This window comes from Grammomys surdaster, unplaced genomic scaffold (genome assembly GCF_004785775.1).
Source record: "Grammomys surdaster isolate TR1022 unplaced genomic scaffold, NIH_TR_1.0 364, whole genome shotgun sequence".
Taxonomy (NCBI): domain Eukaryota; kingdom Metazoa; phylum Chordata; class Mammalia; order Rodentia; family Muridae; genus Grammomys; species Grammomys surdaster.
In genome coordinates, this window is record NW_021604783.1 from 896,189 (window position 1) to 907,024 (window position 10,836).

Here is a 10,836-nt window from a genome sequence, read left to right on the forward strand (position 1 = left end):
GAATTATAAGGCAACCATCTACTACTGAATTTAGCAATTTAAGTCAGGAGACCTTGGTTGAAAATACCACACCAGATCACAGTGACAGTTAGAGTAGATTTCCTGTCATATTCAGCAACAGCTGTGCCCGTATCAAGTTAGTCAAATCTAATTTCTGCCTTTCAAGGGCACTGTGGGGGCCGATCCACCCACCTTCTCTGTCCGTGGGGAGAGTTTTGTGGACAGCATGCCTTTCCTCCCACCTTAAGTAAAAGTATGTAGAACCCACCTCATCGATGCTACAGCTAGCCCTGAGCATTTGCCCATGCCCTGGGAAGTCATGTCTGTATCTCCTTCTGTGATGCAGTAGAAACACATGTGGGCTATCACACAGCAGCTTGTTGTCCCTGCAGTGAACGCATGAGTGGGAGACATCTGTGACAAACCCTCTAGAAAGGGACCAGACAAGTTCATCTCTGTTTGGACTTCCCCTCTCCTTACTGTCCTCCCCGCCCCCACTGCCCAATCTGGAATTCACTTTCCCCCTCATGGCTAGACCTTCAGACTTCAGAAGAATCTATCAGCAGTCTTTCTGAAACCCCAGCCCTTGCCCAAGAATTTTATCTTAATATCTGTCACTCAGTGCTTCCAGTCACAGTGTCAGATCTAAAGTTCATTCCAGACTCCGTAATGGCTCTAAGCACTAGCAGATTAATTAGTCCCACTCTTCTCACACTGGGCTCATCCTGTCGAAACAGCTTTATAGGCACAGGAGTAAGTAGGGACCTGGCTTTGAATTCCGTGATGAATGATACAACACCCAAGCCGGGAGAAACAGCCTCCCAAACCCTGGATCCCCATTCCCTATCAGATGCCTATAAAGAACCCTAGATCATCCCCTGTCAAATTATTTATAGATGACAAGAAATATTTCTAATTATATCCATTCACAGCCACAGTCAGTGAATATTGTGCAAAGAGATTGCCAAAAATGGTTTTGCCAAGTAGGTCCCTAGCTAGGACAGCTGAGGTGGCTGCTGTGTTTGCAGAACAGCCTGTATAAAAGTGAAGCTAGGGTGCCTCTGTCCTGTCCTTCCTCAAATCCTTAAAGGTAGGTATGTGTGGCAGAACACTTGGCTAGCTGTGCACTCCCGATGTGAGTGAGTGCTCATGTGAGGGACATGACTACTCCTTCCCAAACTTTAAGTACTGTCAATATCCCTGAGAAAGGAATTGCATACAATATAGTTCTAAGACTTCGTGAGTAAATGGGGGGAAATACCTAGCATCTCTTCTTTTTCTTTCAACAGTACTTGTCTGACTCAAGCCTGCCTCCTTCTTCATCTGATAGCACAAGAGGTAAGAGAAGTTTATTATTACCTTCCAAAGAACAAAGGCCTCTCTCTATTGTTATGTTTTATTGAGTGGCGATTTTATTTTCTACCTTATTATTGGGCATAGGAGCAGCTGGTCTTTAAAATCAGCTTCTCATGAAACTTTACCTTTTGAAGCCATTTAATCAGACAAAATGTTATACAGTTCTACTTTTGCATTTTGTTGAACTTGATGAAGAAGACAAACCTCAAGTATATCTAATATGAACTGCTATGCAATTCAACCAATGAAAGAGGCTACATAGAAAAAAAAAAAACATTGCACCAGAAGTCAAAATTTCTGGGTGCCAATCTAGGCTTTTCATTGATTCAACTCTCAGGGCCACACCAGCTAGCTTTTGCGTCTCTTCAGACACATGTGTTGGAAGAGCATTAACACTAGACCTGGACTTAGACAGCAGGGTTCATAGCTTGACATGGTCTCTTACACCTTGGTGACCTTGGGTGACCCTTTACTTTGTTGAACATTAGTTTCCTCATCAGTAAAATCAGAAGGGCAGATTCAAGTAGGGGCTGCTAAGGTTTCTCTGGCTCTTGTTGTCTACGATCTAAGCCAGTGGTTGCCAAGGACTCTTCCACCAATCAAAACACTCAGTGGGTCTCCCATCTTCTGCATGAGGAGATGTACGTGAAGAACATATAGATGAAGAAAACTTGCTATGTATTACATAATTGATTTAAGCAAGTTTATGGTTAATATATTAGGTAATATCAATGTAGAAAAAGTAGTAAATCTTTTGCTTCCAAGGGAATAAATGTTACTTGTTGACACTGGAGGTGATTACATCTGTGTGGATAGAGCCCAACACCACACAACAAAGTGGAGGTTCCTTGAAGACAAGTGACACAAAGGTAACAAAGGACTTCTGAGACAGGAACAGAGGAATGATGTCCTTCCTGTGCCCCTGGATCTACTGCATAACAGCAATCATTAGGGCAGAGTAATCGATTCAAAAACGCTTCACTTAAAAACCCCAAAGCAAGGTCGTAGAATAGCATTTGAAGGGAAAAGTGCTAGCACCCAATGTTTCAATATCTGCCCCTTGAAAACAGGTCTCAATTTCCATGTCTCCCTATAAGCCTTTTGTTGATTCTAAGCTACAGTATGGGGGAAATTTCATATCTATGTTGAGAAGAGAGTCACTGTCTATAACAGAAGACGGAGATATTTTACAGGAAGCCTATGAAAGATTGGCACCTTTGCCATCACTGTCAGTCACTAGTACCAGCATGCTGTCCTCTGTACTGTCCCCTCCTCCACTCCAGAGGTCACCAGCTTTTACTTTGGAGACGGAGTTGTTTTATCTGACCAGGATTTGTCAGTTGGAAAAAAAAGTAGTGAATTGGTTTTGGCTTGAAACTTCGTAGTGGCTATCAGTTTCAGGAGAGAAATTAGAAATGTGATGTTTTCAAAAAGAGAGGGTAGGCTAGAGGGAGGCCATAAGCCTGATGCAGCAAGGACCGGGCAGAAACAAGGGGGAGGCTGAAGCCAGTTAAAGCTGGCAAAGACAGACTTTGATGGAACTGAGGAGCAGTCTCATTAAAATGCAGATGCTTATTTTCCTCAGCAATCCTTTAAACTTATCTCTGCTCAGATAAGAGGGACAACTTGTGCATAGTTTAAAAGCTGACAAAAGGGACTTGGTTTTGACCTGGGAAAGATTATTTGCCATTATTTTAGAGTTTTCCTTATACTAATATTTTATTAATAGCCATTGTATTTATTTTTTCCTTTATTTACTTATATCTTGTCAGTTAACTAGAAGTTTGTGTGCATAAAATATTCAACCTGAATGTAGATGTTTTTTCTTACATCCAAAGTTAATAATTTCAACATTCAATTTTAGTAGTTTGTGGCAAGGGAAAATGGCTAAATTTTTTTTTTGGAGATAGTATCTCTCTATTATGTAGCTCTGGCTTTCCTGGAACTACGAAGAGCAGGCTGGCCTCAAACTCAAAGTTATCTGCCTGCCTCTGTCTCCCAATTGCTAGAATTAAAAATATGTACTATCAATATTTAGGTTTTTAAAAAATAGGTTCATTAAGATGAAACAGAAAAATTATTTTCTATGTCTTTGTATCATCACAATGACAAGCAAGCAAACAAACAAATGGAACATATGGGTAGGGAAAGGAAAGGGGTTTAAAAAAATAGAACACACAGAAACAACAAAAGGTGATGAACACACAAATGTGGTTGGATGGCTATCACCCCCTCCCCACAGCTCTCAATTTTTGTTGTAATACAGAAGGAAGAACCAAGGCTTAAAATGTCACAAAAAATTAAACTATCATCCCAGGGCTATTAGGTACTCTTGTCTTCTCTTAGCTCCCTGGCACAGTCCACAGGAGGAACTGGAAATGGCATAAGAGAGTGAGCAAACAAAGCCTGTTAGCATGGAAAGCCACAGGCCAGGGTTATCATTCGAGTCCATTTCTTCCTCTAGGTGCACCTGGCCCTGAGCTGCCACCAATAGCCTGCAGCCATGAGTTCCGACGCCGAGATGGCCGTTTTCGGGGAGGCTGCTCCTTACCTCCGGAAGTCTGAAAAGGAGCGAATCGAGGCTCAGAATAAGCCTTTTGATGCCAAATCATCCGTGTTTGTGGTGGATGCTAAGGAGTCCTACGTGAAAGCAACAGTGCAGAGCAGGGAAGGGGGGAAGGTGACAGCCAAGACCGAAGGCGGAGCTGTGAGTAAAAGCAAGAAGTGGGAGAGGTAGAGAAGCATGAATACTCTTCTTCTGCTAATTAGTTGGCACCAACTGAATCCTTCCATTCTTAACAGACGGTCACCGTCAAGGAAGATCAAGTCTTCTCCATGAACCCTCCCAAGTATGACAAGATCGAGGACATGGCCATGATGACTCATCTGCACGAGCCCGCTGTGCTGTACAACCTCAAAGAGCGTTATGCAGCCTGGATGATCTACGTGAGTGTCCCCTGTCGTATTTCATCAAGCCCGTGTACTTTCTGTTGTTGAAATGTCCCATTATGTCAGTGTTGTAAATTATGGAGTCTTTGAAAATGCACGTGCGGATAGCTCTCTGCCTAGCCGCATTAGTTGGCTATCTGGAACATTAGTGCCGCAGTGGACAATGGAGGATGGGGCAGAGGAGAAGCTGCCCATAGATGTAGCCATGAAGCATCATGAGGACCCGCACTTCCTTAGATCCTCTCCCCTTGCCCACACAGTATTATTTTCAAGTTAGAGCAATGAGGTGATTGCTGACTGAGCATCCTTATCTTTGTGCAGACTTACTCCGGCCTCTTCTGCGTCACCGTCAACCCCTATAAGTGGCTGCCGGTGTACAACCCTGAGGTGGTGGCGGCCTACCGAGGCAAAAAGCGACAGGAGGCCCCGCCCCACATCTTCTCCATCTCTGACAACGCCTACCAGTTCATGCTGACGGGTGCGTATATCCATAATCGCAACCTCTACAAGTACTAGAAAACACTTGTAGCACAGAGAACATATGGCCAGCCTCTTGAGAATGAAGTGCTTTGCGCATGTGATAAGAGCAATAAGAGTGGAAAAATTGATTAAGAATATGATAAACCAATTACAAAAGCATAGGGAAATTTGCTTATGTTTCTATGCTAAAAATCCAAATTGCTTAACGCTCATTTTAGTTCAATTTGCTCAAAGTTAGGTATCAACTCTGCATCTTAATTATATATACTGTATTATCTCATTTACAAAGTAAGCTTTGAAATTTCACAAGCACTATAGGGAATGCAGCCTGGACATTCAAAACATGACAGGACTTTGAATTATGAGCCAGGTGAAAGAAGGAGACAGGAGACTGTTAGGCCACCTGTTGCTTGGCTGATTCTCACTGTAAAAGAGTGAACTGGTGCATCCCATAATCCTTCATGTTAATGATGAGACCAGTGTGATAATTAGCACATCTTTTACACTTGGTTCCTAAGACTTGTGAAAAGAAGAACACACATTTAGTAGTGTCTGTGTGCTTTTGCTTACTTTGTCTGTGGTTTCTTCCCTTCACAGATCGTGAGAACCAGTCCATCCTGATTACGTATGTAGACACCATGCCTTCCTGTCCGATGAGTTTTGATTGTTAGGGCAGAACCTCCTGCTTTTCATTCTGACATTCATTCTATCCTCTCAGTGGAGAATCCGGGGCCGGGAAGACTGTGAACACGAAGCGTGTCATCCAGTACTTTGCAACAATTGCAGTCACTGGGGACAAGAAGAAAGAGGAAGCGACTTCTGGCAAAATGCAGGTGGGCATGTCCATCTGAGGGAGGAAAGAGGAAAACCAGGCTTTTCAAAGCATGACAGTGGCATGTCAAAACCATAGCAACCAGATGCCCATGATGTCTGAGTTTAGAAAATAAACCTTGGAAGGGCTTTGAGAGGCTCAGATGAATGGGGTGATATGTTAGCAAGTTAAAGGCCCAAGTCCCCTCAGCCTTTTCTCAGAAGCAACAGTGGGGCCTGAGAGGCACAGAAACCAAGCCATGTCACAGGAGTGTCCCACTCTCCAATGCTGGCTCCTGCCCTCCTTCTAAATCCTTGCCTAGCTGTAGGGTGTGACGAACAAGAGGAGGACAGATAGGCGATTTTAGTATATATAACTCAGATAACCCAAACTTTAACTTCCTTTCCCATTTCTCTTAAGGGGACCCTTGAAGATCAAATCATCAGTGCCAACCCTCTGCTGGAGGCCTTTGGCAATGCCAAGACTGTGAGGAATGACAACTCGTCTCGTTTTGTAAGTCTCCTGGTCGTCCTGTTTGTGTGAGAATGACCACCACTCTTTTAGATATGCCATGTCATTGAACTTTCCACCTATTTGGCCCTTAGTTAATAAAATGATTTCCAGCTTTTAACCAATCCTCCTTTGCCTTTTTAAGGGTAAATTCATCAGAATCCATTTTGGTGCCACAGGCAAACTGGCCTCTGCAGATATTGAAACTTGTGAGTTAATGAACACTGGCGACTGAGAGCCTTTTCTTTGGGGCACACATGCTGGCAAACCTTGCTCTTCTTTCTGCTGTGTGAAGTTGAAAGCTTAACTTTCCACGTGTAGACTTTTCATTTAAAACATGCTTAATCTGCCTTTCCAGATCTGCTAGAGAAGTCCAGAGTCACCTTCCAGCTCAAGGCTGAAAGAAGCTACCACATCTTCTACCAAATCATGTCCAATAAGAAACCAGAGCTTATTGGTAAGGAACATCACGATTTATTTCCTTCAAGGAAGATAACACCCTGCCTATGATGTCCCCCTGAAATGTGCTAAAACCCAAACTTACTCTGTATGTTCTTTCCCATGTGTCCAGAGATGCTTCTGATCACCACCAACCCATATGACTTTGCTTACGTCAGTCAAGGTGAAATCACAGTGCCCAGCATCGATGACCAGGAAGAGCTGATGGCCACAGATGTAAGTGTTAGGGGAGAGGCAGGAGATAGCAAAGCCCTTTCCCGCACGGAACTCTCTCTCTTTCCATCAGAGTGAAATGGGACTAGGACAGACAGTGGGTCAGACAGGGATACCTTTCAGGCTTTCTATATTTGGGGAAAAAATCACAGATTTAAATGTTACCCCACATATGCACTTATGTTTCAACTATCTGCAATAAATGTTAGGTACCTGGCATCCCTCACCTAGATGGGTCTTTTTACTTTTTATGGTGTTAGTTACTCTTGGCTCAACACTTATACCTTATAAGACAGTGATTTCTTTTCAACCTTGTGTTAGCCTCCTTACTCGGGAATCTTGGAAAAGCTATAGTGTTAGAATAAGTAGTCTATTCTGAAAGGTTTAAAAAAGCCTAACAGCCTTCCTTACTGTAGGGCCTTGTTAATAATCTGTAGTTTCAGGATGAGGTAGCCCCAGCAAGCTAGGATTAGAAGAAAAGAAGAAGTTTTAGGAGAGACACACTTTTATAGACCTCTACTGATGCCAGCTTCTATCTAAAAAAAAAAAAAAAAAACCATCAATGTTTAGCATGAATAACTAAGAATGTAAACAGAATTTGATAGAGTGGAGAATAAAACAGAAAACATTTCAACAAATGTGAATGGTCAGGAAAAATTCATGCCCAGGTACCCCATGGTCAGCAAAGCTGTGAGCTGGTATCAAAGAAACATGTGAGGAGACAGTGGGAGCCAATGCTCTTTTCATGCCTCTTTCCACTGAGTGATCCATATCAAGTAAGGTGGGAGGAGGGCAGGCTGGAGCTGTGCATTAAGTTAGTGCAACATAGGAGCTGAAGAAATGAGCTGGGAGACAAGAAACAAGAAAGCGTGTGGATGGCACATGTGCTGTCTTAGCACCCACACGTCTCACATGGAAAGGCTTATCTATGTCTCCTAACGTTACTCTGTGGCTCAGAGGAGAAGAAACTGACTTGTAAGCCATCAGAGTATTAGTCAGATAGAAAGCAAAGCATGGTGAGGAAGTGGGAAGCCAGACCCCTAGTGTCCCCAACAAGTTGGCCATAGTGGTAAGTGTTAATTTAATTCTTTCAACAGACTGCTGTGGACATCCTGGGGTTCAGTGCCGATGAAAAGGTGGCCATTTACAAGCTCACAGGTGCTGTGATGCATTATGGGAACATGAAATTCAAGCAAAAGCAAAGGGAAGAGCAGGCTGAGCCAGATGGCACTGAAGGTAACCCTCCTGTTGTCACCATCCCATCTGATACAACTGGTGACATGAGCCTTTTCAGAGCCAGGGACCCATTTGTACTCCCTGACCTTTCTAAGGAAAGAAAGATGGCTTAGGGTGAAGAGATGATACACTGATATTTTACATTATTGAGCAAATTTCCAAGAGCTTTATTATTTCTGTCCATTCCCTTGTTCTGTTTTTCCTTTGCATGTGTGCATGATTGTGTGTGTGTGTGTGTGTGTGTGTGTGTGTGTGTGTGTGTGGTGCTGGGGACTGAACCCAGCCTTGTCCAGAGCTACATCTTCACCCCTCTTCATTCTTCATTTGCTTTTTATAAGAAAATACTTTCTTCTTGATGGGAGCACATTTTATCCCAGTGGATAATTCGGAATTTCCTTGCCACTGCTGGGTTTGGGTTTTCACATTATTATCTGCAGTGTACTTTTGCTGCATTTAAATATCACACAGAGCATAGGCTCCCCAAGCTCCAACTTATGATCAATTAGAGTTGGCACTAGGAGGGGGAGTGCTTTTCAGACATAAACAAATAGACAGACTTCACAACATTTGCACCTCACTGTTTGGGCGAAACCACTGTCGCCAGTGTCACCATTTGGAATGTAGTCGCAGTCAGACCCACTGCTCTTGCTTCTTCCCTGCAGTTGCTGACAAGGCTGCCTATCTGACAAGTCTGAACTCTGCTGACCTGCTCAAAGCCCTCTGCTACCCCAGGGTCAAGGTCGGTAATGAGTATGTCACCAAAGGCCAGACAGTGCAGCAGGTAAGCATGATTCAAGCTCCCGATTCACTTGAACCACTGGAGACTTAAAAGATCATCCCTGTGTCCAACTCAAATGACTAAATGGATGCTCTTCCTGAAGGTGTACAACTCCGTGGGTGCCCTGGCCAAGGCCATGTATGAGAAGATGTTCCTGTGGATGGTCACCCGCATCAACCAGCAGCTGGACACCAAGCAGCCCAGGCAGTACTTCATTGGGGTCTTGGACATTGCTGGCTTTGAGATCTTTGACGTGAGTAATGAGCTGACTAGCAGATCCACTTTAGCAGGCACGTGACTGATCTTGCCAGAGCCCTGGAAAAACTTTTCACAAAAGACAAAACATGCTCTACAAAAAGTACAAATTCCTGATGAATTGGGTCACCAGAGGGATCTGAAAACACGTCAGTGAGTGTGAACAAGAAAAAAGAGAATGCTATTCTAGTCCTGAATGTTTTCAGGACTAGAGAGAGTCTCAAAGGATGGCCACAAAAACTTGTTCAAAACTGATCTTGAGTTCAAACACACAAGCATAGAAACACTTTCTTAGGTTGCCCTATCTGAATATGTCAGAGAGCTCCTACTTAATAACCTTTTACTCAATATGCAAGATTTAATATAGTTCCTTGGAAAACGTTTGAAGATTTAACTCTTTAGTTTAGAATTTTAACACCCACCCATTAAGGGATGATCTGAAATTCTAAACCTCCAATTTTGAGACTCCAAATGTCTCAAAATTCGAAAAAAAAAATCTCAGCTGGGCTTATAGAAACAAATAGGGAAAATATAACCAAATTGCTTACATTCATTTATCTCTTCCTATATAGTTCAACACCTTGGAGCAGCTGTGCATCAACTTCACCAACGAGAAACTGCAACAGTTTTTCAACCACCACATGTTCGTGCTGGAGCAGGAGGAGTACAAGAAGGAAGGCATTGATTGGGAGTTCATTGACTTCGGGATGGACCTGGCGGCCTGCATTGAGCTCATCGAGAAGGTTTGCGTGACTTTTGAAACTTCAAAGCAGGCATGAAAAGTGTCTGCCTTCCTATGTTTACATACAATCCCAGTTCTCAATGAGTAAGCAGTAGCATCTCTTAACAAGGTTGCGTGCTCTGATCAGTTCGAAGGCACATCATGAGTGATCTGTTACTAATGAATAAAGTACAGTAGTCTCCAGGAAAGAACAATGACACATGCGAAATACATGGATTCACATTTTGAGCTCTTAGAACTTCATGCTTCCTCAGTCTTTTAATGACACAGAGTCTCCCTAGTCTCCCTATGTAACCTTCACTGGCCTTGGAACTCACTATGTAGAACCAGGCCAGCCTTGAACAAACAGAGATCCTTGTATTTCTGTCTCCTGAGTGCTTAAAGGCACATACAGCCATATATGGGCTTCCTTATTCCTCAGTTTTTATTCCTACACGATTTCATTGGTGTGGAAGGAAGAGATGAAAGTACAGCCAGTACTCTGAATAGTTAATTAATTCTGGTATGACTAAAATGTTCATTACACATATATCCTCATGTGTGTACTGTATAACAGGGCATTGCATAGTAAGATGCTTAAGGTTGGGGAGTTAATTGTTGAATCTATCAATTCATCCCTTACTCATGATTACTAGAAAGTAAATACACTAAACTTCCATTTGACCTTACCTTGGGAATAAGCTCTGAATTCTCCATTAGTAATTAAGGGAATTAGTAATTAATGAAATCAGTCCAATTAAGTTGGAGCAACAGATGTATCATATTTAGATAGAAATTATTAAACAAATTCACTGTTCAGAACTGTTGGGCTTCTGGGACCAGAGAGATGGCTTAGTGCTTTCAGAGTGCTTGTTGTTATATTATGAGGTCTGGCATTGTGATTCCAGCACCCACATCAAGTGGCTCACAAACACCTATAACACCAGCGCCAAGGAATCCTCCATCCTTTTCTGGCTTCCAGAAGCTTTCAAGCATACACACACATATGCATTCTCTCTCTCTCTCTCTCTCTCTCTCTCTCTCTCTCTCTCTCTCTCTCTCTCTCTC

At 42.9% G+C, this 10,836-nt stretch overlaps 1 protein-coding gene across 3 annotated transcripts in view; it reads left to right on the top strand.

The window, feature by feature from the left end:
* Positions 1–1,068: 1,068 nt before the first annotated feature.
* The window catches only part of LOC114631690 (myosin-4), a 23,348-nt gene continuing 13,580 nt past the window's right edge, over positions 1,069–10,836 (top strand). The window contains exons 1-15 of one of the 3 annotated variants that reach the window (XM_028780058.1): positions 1,069–1,090; positions 1,290–1,338; positions 3,821–4,063; positions 4,159–4,302; positions 4,627–4,783; positions 5,383–5,410; positions 5,504–5,618; positions 6,017–6,109; positions 6,252–6,315; positions 6,465–6,563; positions 6,678–6,781; positions 7,876–8,014; positions 8,677–8,795; positions 8,896–9,045; positions 9,620–9,790. In XM_028780058.1, the coding sequence (XP_028635891.1) occupies positions 3,860–4,063; positions 4,159–4,302; positions 4,627–4,783; positions 5,383–5,410; positions 5,504–5,618; positions 6,017–6,109; positions 6,252–6,315; positions 6,465–6,563; positions 6,678–6,781; positions 7,876–8,014; positions 8,677–8,795; positions 8,896–9,045; positions 9,620–9,790 (1,587 nt within the window). In that variant the 5' untranslated portion in view covers positions 1,069–1,090; positions 1,290–1,338; positions 3,821–3,859. Of the gene's footprint in view, positions 1,091–1,289; positions 1,339–3,820; positions 4,064–4,158; positions 4,303–4,626; positions 4,784–5,382; positions 5,411–5,503; positions 5,619–5,695; positions 5,714–6,016; positions 6,110–6,251; positions 6,316–6,464; positions 6,564–6,677; positions 6,782–7,875; positions 8,015–8,676; positions 8,796–8,895; positions 9,046–9,619; positions 9,791–10,836 lie in introns of those variants that run through there. The other 2 variants (XM_028780060.1, XM_028780059.1) reach the window with 2 other exon arrangements.